At 41.5% G+C, this 22281-nt stretch overlaps 1 protein-coding gene across 1 annotated transcript in view; it reads right to left on the minus strand.

The window, feature by feature from the left end:
* Positions 1-5711, minus strand: part of ENPP1 (ectonucleotide pyrophosphatase/phosphodiesterase 1) — a 56675-nt gene extending 50964 nt beyond the window's left edge. Inside the window, exon 1 of the mRNA XM_065833939.2 lies at positions 5486-5711. Coding sequence (XP_065690011.2) covers positions 5486-5674 — 189 coding nt within the window. The 5' untranslated portion in view covers positions 5675-5711. The remainder of the gene's footprint in view (positions 1-5485) is intronic.
* Between the last annotated feature and the right edge of the window lie 16570 nt (positions 5712-22281).

The following is a 22281-nucleotide window of genomic DNA, read 5'->3' on the forward strand; positions in this document are numbered from 1 at the left end:
AAACAAAAGAAATGTGATGGAAGCTCTAAGGCATGGATTGAGTCAGAGCTCTGAATGCTTGAGTGTCACGTTTGCTCAGACTTCCTGCTAATCATGGCCCCAGTCACTCATTTGTCTTACCCAGATGGACCAAATGGCTGATCCCAGCATACTACAGCCCAATCCAGCAGCAGATAGTCTACACTCGAATTCCTAGGCTCAACGTGGATGTTTTCAGGCAGGTAATGAGCCAGCAGTGTTGACAGAGGCACACAAGTCATTACAGCCTGATGTACTTCAGCCTGTAACAAGCTTTGCACTCCAGCTGGAGTCCAGGAAGTCAGGAGCACTCACACATTGCACTGAGGCATGACCAAAACCTTCTGAGTGGCTTAAATCCTCCAGCTCAGCTACATCAGAGAGCGCATCCTGCAGCCTGTCCGGAATTCCACACTGTTTTGTCTATGCTGAATACGTAAACTACCCAGATTAAAGCAAGCTGAAGTATGCTTAGCAAAGTCACAATCACACCTTTGACCATGACACAGCCACACCCAAAGTCAACCTAGTTTGTCAATAAAATTTAAAATTAATTCCAAGTAAAGTTATAAACAAAGGCAGTCCCTATTCTCCCTTGAAGATTTTTATACAAGGTTTGGGCACAAACACTTTCCTGCCATTGTCTTCACTCACATGAGTTATGTTCATTCTCAAGCCTGTCTGATGAGCATAAAGGGGAAAATTCACAAGTTTGGAACCAGCTTTCTGTGCAGCACTTCCCCAGGTAGTCAAGACCACACTGCAGCAACAGCAGAAGACAGATGAGTTCATCCAGTGATCACACCACTCTCAGGAGCTCAAACCCAAGAGCAGAACAAGCTTTTGAAGGGGCTGGGCCAACAAACAAAACAAAACAAAAAAAAACCAAACAAACAAACAACACACACAAACAAACCTACAGCTGTCTCCAAAATTCTGACATGGCACACCTATCTTTTCCTGTATGAGCAGAGAGCAGCTATGGGTTATTTCAGAAAGAAATGATGAAAAATTTTCAGGACTCGCATAATATACCTTGATAGCCAACAGATCTCTTCTATAGTTAGACTCTCTCCTGACTGCAGTAATAGCAGATATTAATTGAGAAGAGATAGTCTCTGGCCAAGGGAGAGTGTCACACTTATTTGTGATTTACAGTAGTTTATGATTCAGACCTTACACACTAAAATTAATATAGAGACTAATTGCCAACTAGAAACAGATTTATAGAATAAGGCTAGAAGGGATCTCAACAGGGTTTTAGTCCAATCTCCTGCCCAAAGTTGGGTCAAAACCAAATTCAAACCTGGCTACTCATGGCTTTGTGCTGTTAAGTCCTGAAAACTTCAAGGGTGGAGACGACACAACCTCTCTGTGCAACTTTTTCCAACACTTAATTATCCTCATAGTGATTACACCCCCTATACCCAGTAAGAACCTCAGTTGTTTCAATTTATTGCCATTGTCTCATTTTCCCCACTGTGCACACCAGTACAGAGCCTGGTTCCACCTCCTTGATGACATCTCAGAGGTATGGGAAGGCTGCTGTTAGGTGTTCCTCACCCAAGCCACCCATTCCCCAAGCTGAACAAGCCCAGACCGCTCAACCACTCACCGCAGGAGAAGAACTCCAGCCCCAGGCCACCTTGGTGGCATTCTGCTGAACTCACTCTTGTTGCATTGATATTTTCTGCACTGGAGGGCCCCAGCCTGGACACAGGATTCCAGGTGGGATCTAACAAGTGCTAAGTATAAGGAAAGAAAAGACCTCTCTTGTTTCACTAGTCCCAAGGTACAGCCCAGCACAATTAACTTTCGCTGCTAGATAAAGAGACAACTGAGATCAGTGGAGAGGCTCCCAAGGACACCATCTTTACTGTGGTAACCTTCAGTGGCTTCAGTTCACAGATGATTACAAGGCCTTGTCCCACCTACTGCTTCAGTCTGATCCTCAGGCCCATAGAGAGTTCACTAACCATCCAAAAGAAAAAGTAATCAAACCTACAGGAGGGCAACCGCATATCCTGGATGGCTTCTCGCTGCATCCGCAAAACAAAGCAGCTTTCTGGGAGTATGAACCAAGAGTTACACTGTCTTAATTTGTTAAGTAAAACTATTTCAGTTTACAGGTATCATACAAGTACTAGCTAACCTCTCAGCGAATTGCAGTAGGCAACTGAATAAAATAAATTTCAGAAGACTTCTTAGTGTTTGGTAGACACATAAAACACTAGTCTTAAAAAAAGGACTGGACTGCCTTAATGAAAAAAGTACAAGGAAAAAATAATCCCAGTCTTACAAAATATTTCAGAGGGTTTTACCACCACATTTTTTAAAAATTCACAATTATCATCTTTATGCTCTCTGAAATGCTTGAGTTATTCTCTTTAGAGGAGACTAACACACTTTCAATGTCTCAGCCTGGACCTTACCTGGAATTTTTTGATAATTCTTTTTCTCATCAGGAATTCTCCAGTTGCAAAAACTCCTTACAAATTTTTCTAACAAAAGTGTCAGTTTAAATGAGTTTTCCAGTTCTGACAAAGAAAGCCTGAAGCTGTCAGAAAGAAACACTGCCTATTTTTGTTACTTTTTCCTCAATGTTTTGGCTGTTATAAATGCATGGAAAATGTTGTTTTAATGGAACGAGTGAATCAGACCAAATGCAAAGCCTGACAGTCATTGTCGGGTCGGAATAGAAAACCTCAAACCTAAGCAAGAGTTACACCGCCCTTAAGCAGCAGGATGCTGCTCAGTCACAAAACAGCAATGGGTGAGCCTGGAGAGATCACAAACAGGCAGACAGCTCCTTGGGCTTCAAGGGATAAAGGCATGAGCTTGGAAAACTGGCAAGACACTGAATGAAAAGGTGTGCACAGACATTAGATAAATGGATGAAAGGATCACCATGTCCCATGATTACTCAAAGATGGATGTTTTAATTCTGTTGCCTCAGGGAAGCACCATGGGTTAGTGAAGCCCTGTTGGTCCATCCCACCACTTCCAAAATCCTCCCTGCGCAGCAGAGACAGAAGAGCAAGCCGTATGGAATGAAAACCTATGGCAGAACTTAAAGTTATGCCTGCCACAACACGCACTGTTAGAAGTGGAGGTGACTCTATAGCACTTCTTACCTGCCTACATCCTCCCTCAATCAACACACATTCAGCTAACAACCAAGTACTGCCACATAACACAGAGGCTTCTGGAGCAACCACCAGAACCCATGGGGTAGACTCTACAGGATACAACCTTTGGTGCATGGGAATTCTACAGTTTGTCTCTAATTGAGTATGGTCAGCTCATGGACAGAAGCTGGGAACATCTAGGTTGTGTTCTTGAATTGTGCAAACATCTATGGGTGACAAACACACAGATAGGGAAGAGGGGAATGCAAACCAGTCTGTGCTTTCCAGGAAAATGAAAAAAGTAGTTCAAGTATTCTCTGATCACCAGAAATGCACTCATCAGTTTTTACAAAAAATTCAACATAGAAGAAAGACTGGTTTGGGGTAAATTTATCTACCCAAATAAAGAAAGCAACAGTGCATACAACTAAGGTCAATGCAGGCAAAGGGAGTTTACCTATGGCTAGTCACTTATAGTTTCACATTACCCAACCCAAAACACTAAGCAGATAAGTCTACTCTGTTTTTTCAAACACAGGGACAATATCATCAATGCATTATAAATGCACTGGCTTGTGAGAAACAACAAACTTACATTTCTATCTCCGGTTTTGCACTTTCTAACATATTCTTGTTTTATTCAATCCAATATCACCTGCAGTATTTACAAAGTTTTTCAAGTTCTCACTGAATGTTGTAAATTATCTCAGTGTGTGCAACAGCCAAAAACAGTATTGCATGGTTGTTTATATTTAGAAGTTTAAAATTATTTCTGTAAAGTTGATGTATATTTCGCTTTAACACTTCAGTCAGCACAGGATGAAGGTTTTGCCAATTCTCAAGGAATAGCAATGGTTTGGAAAATAATTCAGAAGAGTGAGTACCTGCAAACCTTTTAAGTCATGCTGAACTCCAGTCTTTAAGTGGCTATGTATCTCTAATCATTTTGTGGTATTAGAGCCTAAAAAGCTCCAAGCAACAATAGGTTTTGAATAGCATGTAATTATTTTCCACTATTACTACCTATTTCTAAGCCTGAAAAGAAGCTGAGCTGTTTTCACCATCCAACTGTGATGGTTTTTATGGCACAACCTCAGCTCCCCGGAAGATAACAAAGTAATGACACAAGCTACAAACCCCTACCTTTATTTAAGAGGATTTTTCACCAAAATAGTTGCAAAAAGTCTTCTACATGACAACTACCATAGACCCTCATGAATTTTGGTATTTTTCTTATGTTCTGACAAACTTTGACATACAACTTAACATGCATCATGCCAGAAAGTACATCCAACATGTAGTCACTATGATACAGTAGATGGCTTATTTGAAACAGTAACCAGATGGCAAAGCTATAGGTAAATTCAGAAAGGCATCTTGATCCTTACACTTGAATGCACTGAATGAGGACTACTTTTATGTATGTGTGCGTGTATATACATATATATATATATATATATATAGTCTGCCACAGCTCCACTGAAGCTTCCTTCCAAGAATGCCGCCATTCTTTTACCTTAATAACGATTTTAGCCTCACAATGATCACTCTAGGCAGTCTAGAAGTTCTTATTTTCACATCTCTACAGGAAGAATAATTATAATACAGCAGAAAAGCTAAAACAGGAAAGTGACCTACCTGCTAACAATGGCTTTGGCCACCAAGGCCTTCAAACCAGGGCTGAAAGGGGCTCCAAGTAGCACTTGGAGACAAACTTTGAATCCAAAGTGCTTCAAATTCAGTGACATGCATGTTTTTATACTTCTGACATCCTTTCAGCTCTTGAGCTCCTTTTAGCTTTTCCAGACATAGTTGCCTGTTTTAACCCAGTTTTGTCCTCCCCAATGTGCCCCCATACCAAACAGTTAAAACTACATGATAGAAAATGGAACAATCATTAATACTACAAAATAATTGAGACGATTCAATCCTGAGCGCTGCCAAAAGAGTAAAACAAATAAACTGAAAAATTACAACCCCCCCTTTTCAGGCAGGTCGCTGTCTATGCGCAATAACTGAAGCGAAAGCACCACGCTTCTGTCCGAAGCCAACTCTCGAGGCAGGATGGGCAGGAGGCGTCCTCAGTGCCACTACCCTCGGCTTCCCGAGGAGCCGCTAGTGCCGAGGGTGGCTTCCCCCTCCCGACGCCGGTCCAGACCGGCGGGACAGACTCCCCAGGAGGTTCTGGAGGCCCCGCCATGGGTTACTCTCTTGTCCCCAAGAGGCCGGGGAGACACTTGTCCCCAGCTCTGCTGGGGTGAAACACCTGCCTACAGCTGCACCGCTCCCTCCCTCACTCGCCGGCGAAGGGAGCCCCGGGAAAAGCCGCCAGCCCTTACCAGGGAGAGTACTTTGTAAGTGTTGGGGTCCTTGCTCTTGCTTCCCGGAGCTTTCTCCGGCTCCTCAGCCACCTCCATGGCCGGCAGCATGGGCACGGCCGCAGCCTGCTGCCCGCTGTCGGCCGCCCCTATCCCATCGACACAGTCTTCATGGCCTTTCCCCGCCGCTTGCTGCCCGTTGCCCTGCATGGTCCCCACAGCTCTGCTCTCCGCCCGCCGCCGCGGCTATTAATAGCGTGGCAGCCCAACCCCGCCCCTCCCGGGAGTGCGGCCGCCGGCAGCCGCCGGCGGCCCCCGCTCCCCCGCTGGCACCCCCGCTGGCCGCGGCCAAGCAGAGGGAGCGGGCTGTTCCCCCCCCACACTCCCTCCCTCCCTCCTTCCCTGCCTGCCCGTTCGTCTGCCTCCCACCTCCCGCCCCCTTCCTGCAGGTGAGGGCGGGCTGCGGCCACCCCTCCCTGCGGACCAGAGACGCGAGGCCCGGGGCCAGCGGAGGTGCGGCGGCAGCTCGCCGTGACATCACGCCACTCCAAAATAGCGGCCGGGGGAGGGCGCCGGGCCGTGTTTACGAGGGAGCGCGGAGAAACTTTCCGCTGCCCGACCCCCGCCGCGGGAAGCGAGAGGAGGCGGTGGCGTGGCCTTCCCCGAAGGCGCCCGGCGGCCCCGGCGGCGGCACAGGTGTTCGCGGAGGAGGGAGGTGCCGGTGCCGCCGGCCGCACGCTGCCAGCCCCCGGTGTGTGTCTGCAACCCCAGCTCTGCCGACCGCAGCTGCGCTTGCCGGCTGCCGGGCTTCTCCGCAGGCTGAAGGTGCTTCTCTCCGCGCCTGCCAGGCTTCACCCTTCACGTCCACGGAAACCCGCACACGGGGCATCGGGCCAGCCCGGTACCCGCACAGCCGGAGCAGGAGCTCAGCCGGTGGCTTCAGTGCACTTCTAGGGGACATTTCTCGTCGTTTGGGGTGACTTTGGGCTCACTGCCTCCAGACCGTGCTCAGGGGGTGTAGTGGCACGAGGATGAAACTTGTAGTTGGGTACCCTTCTGAGTCTTGTATTTAGACAGACACCACATTGCTCCACGTTATCGCCTTGCGCTTCTTCTCAGTAAATTCAGCCCCACACTTTGGCACGGGTGAGGAGTGCTGTTGGCATTTTTACCAACTCTGTCTGCTCGTGGGGAAAGCCAGTTGGGTCAGTGTGTGTGGTACGGATGTTACTGTGGGGACTGAGTGTACGTTATACCTGCTAGCTCCAGGGAATGTGTTACTTGCCATTTCTCTGAGAGATGTAAGAGTGTTCAGTAGCATCAAGCCTTACAAAGTATGCTTAAACTTCCTAAAAGAATCTAATTTTCCATTATCTCTTAAATTATTATAAGATGTATATTGACATTAGACTTTTAGTTCTAAGGTGACAATGATTTTTATTTCCTTGGGCTTGAGAAGCCTATGGCAGATTTATTTTAGCTGTCAATGTACTCAGGAAAGAGTGGCACTTATATAGTTTCTGGCAAAATCTGTGTTTTCTGTAATATAGCTACAGTGAAATGAAAATTTCCTTTGGAAGTGATTTTGATCCCGGTCAAAATGTGGTTGCTCTGTTTTCTATTTCAGCTGAGTTGTACAGTCAAGCTGCCACTGCAATTTTCCTTGAAAAATAATTGTAAACATACAGCATTTCTATAACTGCTGGTCTGTAGTGCTGCTGCAGCTCACAGCATGTTGAAGGTTACTGCAGAGCTGCCTGCATATTCCTCCTGTCATCTGATGAGGTTCCATAGATGCAGTCTTGAGAAGTTCTACACTAATATTTCACTTGAGTGCAAAGAAAATAAAAAGGCAAGAGACTGTGAGAACTAAGCTCTTAAGCCTACAGTAAGAGTCTCCTTTATTCCATTAATGCAGCATTTCAAACAACTGTCCAGCTGAGCAGCCAACTTATTATATGTTCAAGGACTTTGACCTTTGAACTATTACAAAACTGTAAATTGAACACTGATTGCCTGATAATTTTAGAACACTCATAAAAACTGACATAGCCAAATTGGTTTTGATGATGTTTGGGTTTTGTTGGTGGTGGTTTTTTTGCTTTGTTTGATTTGTTTTAGTTAATGTGGTTTTAATAACCAACACAATGAGGGGCAGTAACAACCTCACTTTTTTTTCCCTAAAAATGAAAAGGCAGTGCAATCACATGGTTTTAAGTTAAAATATTACCTGTCTTTATGTTTTCAGTCACACTGGCAGAAAGGAAAATGCCTTCTGCCCCCCAAAAGAAAAAAATCAGAGAAAATTAAAAGCTTTCAGGTGTTTGGTTTGGTTTTACAAATAATGAAAACTTAATTTTTCATTTTCATGTTTTCATATGTAGAAAGATGTTTTCTGATTAATTTTAAGTAGAAATTACCTTCCTTGTGTAAGTCATCCACTCAAAAGTTTGAATAGTACATGCTGTGTACTGATGATTCAATGGAAATTATTAATAACTACATTGCAGACAAAAATTTATCTTTTTTTCCATAGAAAGAAAGGATATTCTGCAGCTGGAACTAACTTCTGAGTTGTTCGTTCAGTAACTATTCACTAACGGTTACTTTCCTATGTGCAAGTAGTCATGAAACACCTTCAATTTTATCATTTCTTTCTGTGTCAATACAAACAGTTAAGGTGCTTCAGGCTAAGTGTGGATAATAATTAACCAGTGTGGAAAATAATAAGGCTACCAGTGAGAAGTACACTCATTTCAGCTGATTGACAGGGTGTCAAGCTACTCTAGACAAGAGGATAATGGAAAACCAGAAAGGACTAAGATTTTATGCTGAAGAAATCAGATTAGAAGTCTTTTCTGTCGAATACTGCAAGAAGAGATGGAACATTTCCAATGTTAACCCTTCTAGAAAACTACAGCTGCTTGATCTCTTTGGGAGGAAATTGTTAAATAGCAGTCAATATCATTTTAACAAATCCGTGACAAAAGCAATCATTTTGCAATGAATTAAGTGCATGGGTTACTGAGTTTGCAAATCCAAATTCCGAAGGGTTGGCTGTGGCTATTTCAACAGAGACCAGGAAGCCAGGGCTGCTGCCAGCTCCAGCTGTGACTGAAACAAGCTGCCTCAACAAATGTCAAGGGACAACAGCATGAACACCAGCTGTGTTTCCAGACCTTATCTGTAAAGAGAGTCATCAGAGATTATAAATTTTAATTTCTCATTCAGATGATAGTGGATTCAGGAAGACAAAGGAACATAAATTATATAGTAGGAGAGAAAGGTAAACATACGGAGTTTTCCACACTGCTGCATCTCAGAGCTTGTGACACTTGTGACTTACATTTTTTTATCTCAATAAAATCTCCACCAAATGTCTGTTTCTTAGAAAGACCAGAGCAAACACCAAGTACCTGCATAACCCTCATCTAACCCCAGTTTGTCAGGTGGCTATGGCACCAATAGGAACTATGGGCTAGCAACAGAGGGTGTCAACTGCACCTTGTTGCACGAGTGGACTGTCCACTCACTCCAGGCAGTGTGGAGCCCCTTGCTGCTCTCACAGTAGGGAGACAGGCTGAGTTTGCAGGCAGAGGAGCACCGTCCTGTGAGGCTGCCTGTGATAATCCGCTCCAGGCTGGCTGGGTCCTGACCCTTCTATTGCAACATAAATCTTCTCTCAGTGGTTGTGGCAACTATTTCATGTTGCATTGTCTCTAATGCTCAGCAAAATTTCTGTAGCCATAGAAAAAGGCCAGAAGCTCCAGACTAAAAGCCTGAAGCTGCTTGTTAAAGAACATTGCTGCTTAGTGTAACACTGGACTCTTCAGCTCAAGGGAGCTAATGAAGCTCTGTCTCTTGGCTCCTCCTGTGAGGACTTCTCTGGAATTGTTGCATGAGAGCTGCATTATAAGCTCTTCTAAAAATCAATGAAAAATTAGCAATTACCTTAGTTTTTTAGATATCCATATAAGGGGTTTTGTTTAGCAAAGTATGTCTAAAATTTTACAAAAATGGAAGAAGTCCTTAGTAAAACGGACAAGTGAAACTAGAGGTATGTCTGAAACTGTTTTATTGTGTCTGACAGGAATGCCTAAAATGAAGTCAGAAATCCCGTGGCATTTATGGGCACATAAAACCATGTAGAGTGAACTGTGGTTTTTAGATTTATATCTGTAAAACCAGTATCAAGGGATAATACATAGCTGAGCAAAGATCCAAGACACAAGAGCAAGGTAAAGTTTCAAGACACACATTGCAAGGCTTGGGTTCTGAACTTTCCATCAAGATGTCTCTTTGTCAGGAAAAATCTTAGAGTGGCTTAGTTAGTCCTTTATAACAGCTCGTTCTAGAATCTGTTAATTTTGCTCCAGTTGTTCTGGTTTCAGGTGTAATAGAGCTAATTTTCTTCCTAGTAACTGGTGTGGTGCTGTGTTTTGGATTTGGAATGATAATAGTGTTGATAACTCACTGATATTTTTGCTGTTGCCAAGGAGACCAAGACATTTTTCAACTTTCAGCTGCCAGTGCACATAGAATATGGGAGGGAGCATAACAGGACAGCACCTAGATTGACATCCAGGCCAGTCAAGGGTGTATTCCCTACCATTAGTGTCATGTTCAGTATAAAAGCTGGGGAAGAAGAAGGAAACAGAGGACATTTGGAGTTACAGTGTTTGTCTTCCCCAGTAACCATTACAGTTGGTGGAGCCTGGCTGTCCTGGAGATGGCTGAACACCTGCCTGCCCATGGGCAGTAGTGAATTAATTCTTTGGTTTTTTTGCTTTTGAGCACGGCTTTTGCTTTACCTATCAAACGGTCTTTATCTCAACCCACAAATTTTCTCATTTTATTCTTGTGACTCCTCCCCCCATCCCACCAAGGGAAAGTAAGTGAGCAGCTGCGTGGGGATTAGTTGCCAGCTAGAGTTAAACCACAACACTAATCCAGTGGTTTCTTGAAGACCTGAAGAGTTCATTCAGTGCTGCTTCTAGTGAGATTAAAAGCAGCACTTAACAATCTGAAAGGAGTCCAGAATAAAGCAATAATGTACGCAATTTAACATCCACTGCAGCTAGCTGGTGATTTAAAGAAGATAAAACATTCTTTCACAGGTTAAATACTGTGTTACAATTTAACCTAGATAGATAAACAAAAGGCATACTTGTGTTCTCATCCATGTTGGTCTTTGCACAATATAGACATGCTACAACCAACTCCTCTGTCACTTCCTGCCTTAAAACCAATTTCTTCTAAGACATATGTAAAAAGTTTGTGATCCAGGTGACCTATATAGAAGACCTCTGTGAAATTACATCAACTAACTCTCCTCTGAATCTGTTAGATATATTCCTAGGGCCCAGCCTCACTACCCTAGATCATAATGAGAAATTCCCTTACAATTCATTGGTTTTTGACAACTCAGAGTGAAAAAGTTTCAATGCAAACAGTGATGGAGGAGTGGGAAGTCTTTCAAAATAAATGGTCAACTCGGGGCAGATATTTGAAAAAATGCCTAAAGAATTTAGGAATACACATCCTGCATCTCCAGACAGTTTTGTATTCCAAAAATTATGTAAATAGTTTTGAAATCCACCTTTATTTCGTGCCTAAGAGTACAACATCTGGTGTATTAGATCATGTTAGACAGCAGTCAGAGATCTGCAGTTGAGAAGATTTTTGAGCCAGAGGGGAGGTGTTTTGCTAAATACTGTTTGAAACAATTTTTCATCACGTTTAATCACTTTTTGAACACATATACACTTTTAGCATCTACCCCAGTGTACAGTAGGAAGTTTTGTGGTTTAAATCTTGGTGCCTGAAGAAATACCTCTTTGAATTTTAGTATTTATTGTCATAATGTAAAATATGTAGGTCAATATAATTTGAGAAAATTCCCTATATAGTGGCATTACCATTCAGATGCTGCACGTCTCCTTTTTAAGAGCTACAGGCATTGGCATTCACTACTTGCATGGAATGCCAAGTTTGTATTTCACTGCTGCAACAACATCTATTTCATACGAACATACTCAAATGTCATCAAAACAAGATCCTGGAAAATATTTTTACTTTTGAAAAGTACCCAGAATGATGCTTTGAGACTGGCTGCACTGAATTATCTTGAAAAAAAAAAAAAAATGTTGTGGTTTTCACAATGCAAGTTGTTTTGTTTCTTCCAGTGTTTTAACAGACCGCAAATGATACAGGAGCTTGTTGCACATTTAAGGAAACATCTGGTATTGTAAAATATGATATTACTCAATAAAATCCACAAAAAATAAAATACTATGTGCACAAATAATGAGAGAAGTACCCTTTGCTATTCCTTTAGAAAAAAACAAATGAAGGTATAAAACAGGAGTTTAAACATTTAACATCACTAACATTAACATTATACTTTACAAATATAACATTAAGATCAACTGGAAAACTCAAGAGATAAAACTGGAAGATCTCCAGAAGGGAGGGAGAGGAGCACCTGCGGGGAAAGAACAGAGAAATTGTATCTTTGGGGTTTAATGCTGCAGATGCTGTTTCTCATTCATCTGAATTTCAGTGCTGTGTATGCAAGCATTGTAAGTTTAGGAGATAATCAGATTCCATAGAGCAAAACACCTATTGAAAATGCTTTGCTGTTTGAATCAAATTTCCCTTCCATAAAAGGATGTCCATAAAGCCTCCAGGTAATTTGAATAGCTGCAGCACTTCTGTGTTTCAGAGTAACAACAACAACAAATACTCCCATGTTTCTGGAGTCTTGACCATCACAGTCTTCACTGGACATCTGGTTTTGAAATCCTGAGAGGTCTGTGCGCAAACACTTTTGAAAGCTTAAACACTATTAAAGAACAGTATCTGTATATGAATTTTAATCAACCATGAATTTGAGAGTTCTCTAATAATCTCTGAGTAAGTGTTTTCTCAGGAGGACTGTAACTCTTTTCCAATGGAAACAATCATCTCACATTAGAGTTTTACATGTTACTGCTGTCAGGAATAAATGCCTGTCCTTGCACTGCCACGTCAGCTGATGCCCAAATTCCTCGCTGGGGCACATCTCCTGCTCACTCATTCTGCTCCTGTGCTTCTTCTGGCTTGATGTGAGCATGCACATACAGAAAAATTCACCAAGCAGGGAAGTCCTGCCTTCTGGTAGGAAATGCCCACACTCTCATCTCCAAACAGTGTGAATGGATGTGACCACCACCTGAGCTCACCCCAGTCCTCCTTCAACTCCAGTCTTCAGCTCTGCCCTGACACCCAGCTAACCCAGAACACTTCCTCTTAGACTCCCACAACAAAAAACTACTCAGGGAATTTCCAGGAGAATATTTTAGTATTATTCTTTTTGAGCTCCATGATTTGCCTCCTCTGCTTTTATGAAAACAGATCTTTAGAAATATTTATAAAAGTACAAGAGGATGCACAACATTTCTTCTGGTAAAGCTGCTTCAGAGTGATGAAATGAAACCATTTTCTGGGACATGACCCAGGCAAGAAGTCCACTAGGAAAGGGAAACAATATATGTTTAAATAATTGTAAAAAAAAAAAAAAAAAAGAAGAATCTTTCAGGATGACCTCTCAAGAACACGGTAGATATTGCACCTGCCCATTTTTCTGAGAACCAGCATGAAGTTTCTAACAGGGTGCCTACTGCTGAATCCCTGCCGCTTTATGACCAGATCTAGATCCAGGCATCTTTAAAAGACTGTTCAGAGATTCACCAGAGCTAGGCATCCAGAACAATAGCTAATTCAGACTGCAGTCTGACTACCAGGAAGTGCATTCTTCCAAGTTTGATTCAAGGTACCCTAGGAATGATCTTCTGGAGTCCAGAAGATCACACAGAATATCTTGCCATTCAAGCTCAACCCACTCCTCTACTTTTAGAGCAGAATTTGAGTATGTTGTTATGAGTCATTATGCTGTTGGTGGGCAAAGAGATGACGGAAGTCTGCAGGCAAGGCTGACAGACCCCCATCTAGGGAACATGTGCTAAACCAGTCCTAAAGCGGCACATGGTAAGTTAGTCAATACTGGCTCCACAATCAGTATAAAAGGGATACTAAAAACTTAAGTCTTCCAGTCTCTGCTGTTCTCCTTTCGCACCTGCCTCTGGCTGGTAAAAGAACTGGAAGGCAAAACTCCTGAATCCATTCAGGAAATAGAATATCAAAAAGCAGGTCCTTTAGAAACAGAGCATCCACTCCTCTGCTGACTCCATGGGGTATTTCAGGCAGCAGGTTCTAAGCCTGTACATCACTCAATCCGCTCTTTGTTCCAGCTTAATTTGCAAATGAATCTTCTGAGGAGCAGAGTTCAGTATTCTTTATACAACTCTCAGTTTATGTCAAGTTTGTTGACAAACTTTTTTTTTTTTTGCTGATGTCTACATTAAAATAAATCACCAATACCTTCATATGGACAGTCCACAACCAGATTATCTTCAGATGTCAGAAACTGATTTGCTCATTCCGTATTGGCTTCTATTGCCTAAACTTGTTTGTCATCAGTTTCTCAGCAGTTCATCATTTATGAGAAAGTCTGTATCACTCAGCAAATCTTGACTAAGCATCACTGACTGTAGGATATGTAATGTGCAACCTCTGTGTAAGTGTTGCCTTCTCGTATGAGCTCTTCCTGCTAGGACTAAGAAGCTGGAAAAAAGGAAAATATCTCAAAAGACAGGTGTATGAAATTTGCCTCACAAGGTGTTCCTTCAGAGGAAAGCTTAAAAGCTCTTTTCTTCTATTAATTTTTCTATTCATTTGTCTTTTTGTAAGAAGATATGAAAAAAAAAAAAAAAAAAAACCTCATTTTTCTCATCAGCTCTTGTAGGGATATTTCTTTAGACTGTCACCATTTAAAAACTAAGATGTTCGAGCAAAGCCAATTATGTACTTTGAGGGAGGTTGAATTGACTCAACCAGGGTGTTAGTGGTGTCTAAAAGACATCTTACCCTTACCCCAGAAAGAAATATGGTGTATTTTTAGTGAATGTTTATTTTTGTCTTGGGTTCCTTTTTCATGGAAAGTTCCAAGAGCTCTATGTACCAGATATCTTAGCCACATAGTTTACAAGTTATTGGTAAATCACTTTGTCTCAGACTGGCCATTTAAGCTTCTGAAGAACTGATTATCTTTGGAAGGTATCTTCTTATAACACTTTCAGGGTGTTAACTCTCTAGGCGTTGTTGTACTTAGTCACTCTTATCTTCTTAATTGCAGCATATTTTTCAGAGAAAACATCTGAACAATAGTGATAGCTGACATTTTGATGACGGTAAAGCATTTGTGCTAAGGCATTTCTTTGATAGTTGCACCTTTAGACTTGTTCAGTGTTAATAATCATGCTAATGTTTATCGACAGCAAGTTGACTCATAGCCATGCCCTGTGACACATGGTTAGAACTGTTAATCAAACAGCTACACAAGATCTTATATTTTGAAAGTAAAATCATGTTTTTAATATAACCTTTTAGAAAAAGGTCAAGAGTTTACTTTGAATTACTCTCCATGGAGGATAGGGGTAGGGCAAGAAATTCCTTAAGATGAAATCATTATGTGATTTAACTGACAATCAGAAGTCATTGCCCATATTTTTCTGGTTTAGCAATCCACAATGCCCCATGGGCTTTCAGAGCATGTACAAGAAATTATGAAACAAGGAAAACTTTGGGCATGGCTCCATGTTCTTCTTGGCATTCTTAGAGAGCAATGGGAGTGTCTAAGAGGATTCTATAAATGCAAATTAGGTTTTCCACAGAAACAAGACAGACTATTTACCCATGTAGACAACCCATAGTTTCTTCCCCTGATGCCTCACAGAGACATTTCCTCTGGCTTTTGTCACAGTGCTCTTTACTAGCACAATTTATAGTACAGGAGCCCCAAGCCTGTGTCTTTTCATGACGTGCATCTCTCTAACATGAGGAAATCCAGTTCAACAACTCTGAGATTGATCAGGAAGACCGACCTGATAAGGAGGCCTACTTACACAGGATCAACATGTGAGGCTCCTGTCATGACCTGGTCTCTCACCAGAACCACCAGTCCCAAAAATGAACTAGTCAGTTGACACCAGGTAATAAGGTGGGATGAATCCCAAACACTGATGGCAAGTCTCAACAGTGCCACTGCCCTTGTACTGCATTCAGTCTGTACTTTGTTTATAGACAAAAGCCAAGATGTTAGCAAATATTATCATTTAGCTTCTCCACTGAGGATTGGAAGATTAATGGAATGGGTTTTAAGCATGCAAGGAAAATGTTATTATACTCCTTTCTGTGTGTGAGCTTAAAGTCTCAAAGTACATGCCAGACATCTATCCTTTTAGAAGTTTTATGTGAAGAGCAGAGATAAGTAAGCATTAATTGTACCCTATAAACTACATAAATACTGAATTCTTACAAGGTTTACATGAGAAGTATTTGGAATAAACGTTTTATAAAAGCTACAAGGCAATAAATCTGCTCACTCTTGCCCTTTATGGTATAAAAATCCAGAGCCCCAGCCTATCAGTTTTAGCCCAGGCATCAGCTCAAGCATATAAACAGATTTCCTTCTGATCTTCTTTCTGAGGTTATTTCTCAGCCATTGGTGTTTATCTTATACATTGTGTGTCCTCTAGATAACTGAAAGGTGAGCAGAAAGGTAGAATAATTCTTTTCAACTACTCTGGAAGCCTGCAGACTATAAAACTCTCCACTGTCCATCCTCCTAGGATAACAGCTCAGTAGTCTTCTGTCACTAACAAAAAAATGATACTGATGAATAGTGATCAACAACTGCATCCTGTATCCAAAACAATAGTCACTCACTAAATCAACTCTCACATCTAGAGGATTTAATATATTTTATTGCCTTTGGCCTCCTGCATTTCTTCTCTATCTTCTGCCTGACTGCTTTCAGTGGATATAAATGGGAATGACCTGCAAGGCAGCTTCTCTGCAATGAAAGCTTCTGAGCAGATCCAGTAACTACCACATTCTCAGGCATGTGTCTGAGCTCTTTTTAGCCAGGCTGCCTTGCCCCAGTCTCCGTATATGTTCCAATTAAAATTCACATATCTTTTTCTTATGAGGAGTTGGAATAGGATTTTGGCAAAGAAAGGAAGGACAACAGCATGAGTTTTGGATGTGCTGGAGAGTCATGGCAGAAATGCTGTGCTGGAAAATATCTCCTGTTCTTGGGGAATTTTGGGGACTTCAGAAACTCTCACATTCTGCACCAGGTCATAGCCATCCTTCAGATGGGGAGAGCAGTCAGACAGAAAGGCAACAAAACAAGTAGCAGGTTGGTTGTTAAGACACTCGAGTTGTACAAAATCCAACATCAAGCTCATGCCTGCAAGCTGCTCCAACTGTGGATTTTGTCAACTTAGCTGTCAATGGAGCAACATGGCTGTCCGCCAGGACTTAATGAGTTCAGGTTGTTTGTCAGCTCAGGAGAAGCCTGAAAAAAATAATGGACATGATATCCTGGCATCTAACCTTGTTCTAAAAATTGTTTGGCTGACAGTGTTGTGTTGGGACACCACTGAAAGCAAATTCAGATTCTGCAGAACTATTTCATTTCAGTGAGCTGACTAATTCATACAAAAAAAAATACCCAAACCCCAACTAAGTTTTATTAAGCTTTTTCTGACCAACTCTGTCCATGCCCTATTTTCCCTACCTAGTCAAAGGCACTTTGTACAGAAATTCTCTGGCTCAGCATGACATCTCCTGTTGTTACATTTTAGAGAGGCTTTCTCTTGCACACTCTTGCAGATGCTGTGCAAAACAGTCAATAAAGACAATACAGGAAGGAGGTATTGATGAGTTGCATTACAACTCCACCCTTGGAATAAAAGACTCCTCCACCTCTGCACCACCTTCTCCTTCAGTCATCCACACGCATATGTCCCAACCTCACAAACACAGCTGGAAGTAAAGCAAGTAGGAAAGAGTTTTCCTGTCTTCAGGCAGATGATTCACTGGCAGCGAAAACAGAGCGGGAGCTAAGACTGCTGAAAAGGCAGCATGAGCAGTGCTCATACAAATCCTGGCAACACAGATACTTTGTGTTTAAATTGCAATAAACCCAGGTAAGTTGCCCAAGTTTCTGGCCATGAGGACTTTTGGTGTTGATCTCCATTAAGTATCCTTGAGCACTGTCTTAATCAAACAGATCTTGCATTACCTTTCTATGGTAAAAATGATTTTTTTTTCTCATTTAATCATTATTCATTAAGGCAAAGAATACAGATCCAGTTGAGTCACTGAGGCAGTTCCCTGTTATCATGGGTAACTGTGTAATTCAGGCTGATTCATCGGTTGACCAAGCTCTTTCTTGAAAGTATTTTTGTTTATCCCCTGCAATTTCCCTTGAGTAGCTGTTCCAGAAGCTTACTGGTGACAATTCGTCTTTTGATTTCCAGCTGGAATCTACTGCTAGCAAATTTATATACACTTACAATTATTTGATGCCAACACTGTTCTATACCACAGATAGCCCTTTTAAAATTTCTCTGCTGTTAATTGCTACTATCACTCCTAACAATACAGCTAGAAAGAGTGGTTTATCTCCTCTCAGGTTCTGGGTTTGCTTCAGTAAACAAGACAAACTTTCAAAATCTCTTATTGTTTGAGAAGAGTCAGTCTAAAGTAGGTAACAATATAGGCACTTCATTTTCCGTATCATAGCAGGACCTTTCCTTTTCTCCTACTCCCAGCTGAAATCACCTGTTCAGTAACTGGAATTACAATTTTCCCTTACAGTTCAAAGTCCTCTTCATGTACTAAACAGCAACAAAAATGTATCATCAATGTACATTAGCCAGCCTTACCTCAGCTCTACTCTGTCTCTACCTACAACTACCACTATTGGAGACCATGTGAACAACTTATTTAACAAGCTGCTTAGCTACTAACAACCAGCAATCCAAGGTGGGGAGGTGCCACCAGTGACAGTCATACACTTTTTCACTTTGAAAAAAGCTTTTGGTTAGGCAAGAGGCTGCTGCAGCTCTGGGTGTACTCTCTGCGGGATTCAGGATGACTAAGACCACTTTTCTGGAAGTTTACTGCCAGTGATGGTCATTTCGGGTCTACAAGTTAATCCTTGTATCATCTAGTCTGAGCTGGCCAAACCTGTAAGCAGCTATTTGTGAAACCACTCCGAATTTGTATCTAAAGAAGAAATTATACAATTCCTTGTTTCTTCTTCTTTACTTGGCCATAAGGGCATCATTGCAGTTGTCACTCAGTCCGACCAAACCTACATGGCTATATAAACACCAATACACGTGGAACACCTGCTTTGTGTTCAAAGTGATATGTAGAAGTTGACAGCAGTTCACAAATGACACCAAGTACTTAAAAAAACAGATGGATTATCAGAGACCAGGAGGAAATAATTGTTTTCTTCAGTTTAACCTCAAACCTCTGTAAAAAATCCACACGCCACATGGAAAAATCCCTGAGCATGAACAACATATTGGTGTGTCATGTCCCATATGTCATTATCCCATGCCATAGCTGTCCAGAATGCTGTGCAGTTTTGTTGGACAAGTAGACTGTGGATTCAGTGATTCATAAAGCAGAAGCTTTAGCCAGAACATACAAAGTTTGTGAGTGCCATTTTTCTCTGCAGTTATTCTGCATTAATCACAGTATAGAAACATACGGTAGAAAATAGAAAAACAATCCTTATGAAGAAATATAATCTGTTACAGCAGGTTTCATAAAGTTCCAGAAATCAGTTAGGCAACTTCCCTTTTGACTTCATATCATTCATCAACTGTGTTTCACCAGGACCAGTTTCTTAGAGCAATCAGTCAGGAAACTTGTCAAACAATATCACAGCAATCTGCCCATGGTCATATTAGGTTGTTCACAATGGTAAAGGAGGGAGCTTTCCATAACTGCACTCACAGCAGACAAGTTCAGCCTCTAACTGTGAACTATACACTGCTTGTCTTTGTGTGAAATGCAAAAAAACCTTTTTTTCTCCTTTTATTTCTATTTCTAGAAAGCTTTCACATTGTTTTTATACACATCTTTGAACATTTGGTAGCTTTTAATAACTAGAATTTTTGGTAGTACCCCTGACAACATTTCCACTGGATTTTTGCTCTGAAACGCTTTACATGTGAGGCAGATTTTGAAAGAAAGACTAGATATACTTCTGTAATCCATACAGTTTTACAGCATTTCTCATACAATGATGTCTGCTTGTAACTTCTCATGCACAAGTCATTCAGACTAACTGAAATTTTCTATCCAAGCGTGTTTACACCAGTACACTAAAAGAAATTGGTACTTCAGAGGACAGTTATAACTGTGTACATGTTATAATAAAATCTTAGTCTTTTGCTATTGAAAATGCTTATTTCTGGACTTCTCATAGCTCACCCTATTCCTTTGAAAGAAGTCATATGACTTTAATGACTAAATTCATCACTTTTACACTAAGATTTCTGAAGGTCCTGTGTTGCAGAATGAGCATGATTCCTGGTCTGAGAAAGCACAGGTAGCAGTGATCACAGTCCCAAAGACAGAGCAGTGAGCTAGTTTACTGGTTTTATTCCGAATTAATTGTTTAGGGAATATGGCTGGCACATGCACAGTTGGGCCAAATGCTAAAGCCCTAGTTGGAGAAAGGAATGGGGACTCTTCATTGCAAGTGGGAACAGCTGGAGAAGCCAAAGATCACATTGAGCCAATGGTGCAGGGGAGAAACATGACATGCTAGGAAGAGAAAAAGACCCACAGTGGAGTGAGCAAAATGATAAGCAGGAACTACAGGAAAAGAAGATGTTGGACAGCAGATACAGCCAGTGACACACCGCACAAAAAATATGCACTGATGTGATTGCTCCTAATACCCAGTGTTGTGGGTGAACTACAAAGCGGGGTTACTGGCCAGTCCTTGTGCCCTCCACAACCCAGAGTCTTCTAGAGAAATGTTACCAGTGCTTTTTGAAACATGCCTCACTGCTATCTCCTTCTATTTTCTCTTTCCTCCGCTTTCCCACAAGACAGTGTCCTGTTTGCTGCCACTCCATCTGACAGTCCTTTTATGAACCAGGATTGTAGGGAACTATTTGCTGCCAAACCACCAGAAGCATGTTCGATATGCCAAAGAGAGCCTGAAAGCTGTTGGCAATGTCCATAAATAAAAATTTACTAAAATAAATACGAGATCATATGGTGTGCATTTCCTAAGCCTATGCAGCTAGACTGTCTGCAAAACGATGTACTACTCACAAAATTAAGTCACATACCACATAAAATATGATCTAACTCATAACTGAGGAAAGGAAATGAGGCAAGATTTCTCATTCTGTGGAAAGAATTAGAATAAGCAACAGTTTGAACTCACCTTTCCCATGGGTCTGCAGTTAAGCTTTTAAAAATGCCAAGGAGCAAAAACTTGAATATTCTACTTTTGAATGCATTCAAACAGTGGGGTTTTTATGCCTTTCTTCCTTCTTGTGACTGATCTTAAATGCTTAACAGTGCTAGGGAGATGTCCAGCATCTGTAATGTAGACAAAAAATTTAGAAGAATGTAAACTGGTGAGATGAAAATATGTAGACAATGCCCCTTAGGAAAGAATGGAAAGGAGGGCTGAAAACTAATCTCTTTGGAATCTTCTGCTGCAGTAAAAGGTGCTCACAGGTACAAAAAAGGCATCCTTTTGCCTAAAATGGAGGAGAAGTTCATAAGGAGTGATTAAAATCAACTATCATTTCTGAAGCATGTTTTACATTCTTAGCCGATGGGAATATCCGTCAAATGTTCTAGAAATTATAGAAATGGTATTCACAGCTGTTGTTTTGGTATTTAGACACAAATGTATCAGCTTTTCTCCTGAAAACAAATAGCAATGGGGAAAAACAATCCAAACCAGAACAACTGAATAGATGGAAATTACATTCACTGGCTTCCCTGCAAAGCAAAAAGAGCATTCCTTTCCAAAATACTTTTTCTCAGCCATTCCTTATCAGTCCTCTTTCTTACCCTGGAGAGTTCGTTACTCCTGAGATTCATGAGACAATTCTGTGGCATGTCCTGTATACCATACTAAGAGAAGGAAGAAAGATTGCTAGTTCCCATACTCATTATGAAAAAGTTTTTTGGTTGATCAAACTGAGTGTTTTATATCTATAGCTTACCGATACAGTGCCCATCTGTGCCTATGAGTGTTAAGATGCTCATACAAAAAAGTCTGGCATATCTGAAGTGCAGGACTTTTGAGAAAACTCTTTTATCCTGGCTACAGAATAACAAGCTTGTATTCTGCCACTAAGATAATTTCATAGCAATAAATAAAACCACTTGCTTCAAAAAGCATTCTTGAAAAAAACCCAATAATTAGCCTTTGAACCTTTGAGGAATTCCCATTGCTGAGTAGTCAGTAGTGATTGCTACTGGGTCCAACAGTGTTCAACAACTTTATTAATCATCTAAATGTTGGGGCAGAGTGTACCCTTAGCAGGTTTGGTGCTGACACCAAACTGGGAAGCTGGAATGTAGCTTGGCAGAAAACGACTCAGGGGTGAGCCAGAAATGTGCCTTTGTGACAAAGCAGTTCCATGTTATCCTGGGCTGCATTAGGAGTGTTGCCAGCAGATGGAGTGAGGTGATCCTTCCCCTCTGCTCAGCACTGCTGAGGCTACACTTGAAGTGCTCGGTCTCATTCTGTGCCCTTCAGTACAAGAAAGACAGACATGCTGGAGAAAGTCCAGGGAAGGGCTACTACAGTGATTAAGGAACTGGAGCATCTCTTCTACAAGGAAAGGCTGAGAGAGCTGGGACTTTTC

The sequence above is a fragment of the Patagioenas fasciata genome, chromosome 3 (genome assembly GCF_037038585.1).
Source record: "Patagioenas fasciata isolate bPatFas1 chromosome 3, bPatFas1.hap1, whole genome shotgun sequence".
NCBI classification, from domain to species: domain Eukaryota; kingdom Metazoa; phylum Chordata; class Aves; order Columbiformes; family Columbidae; genus Patagioenas; species Patagioenas fasciata.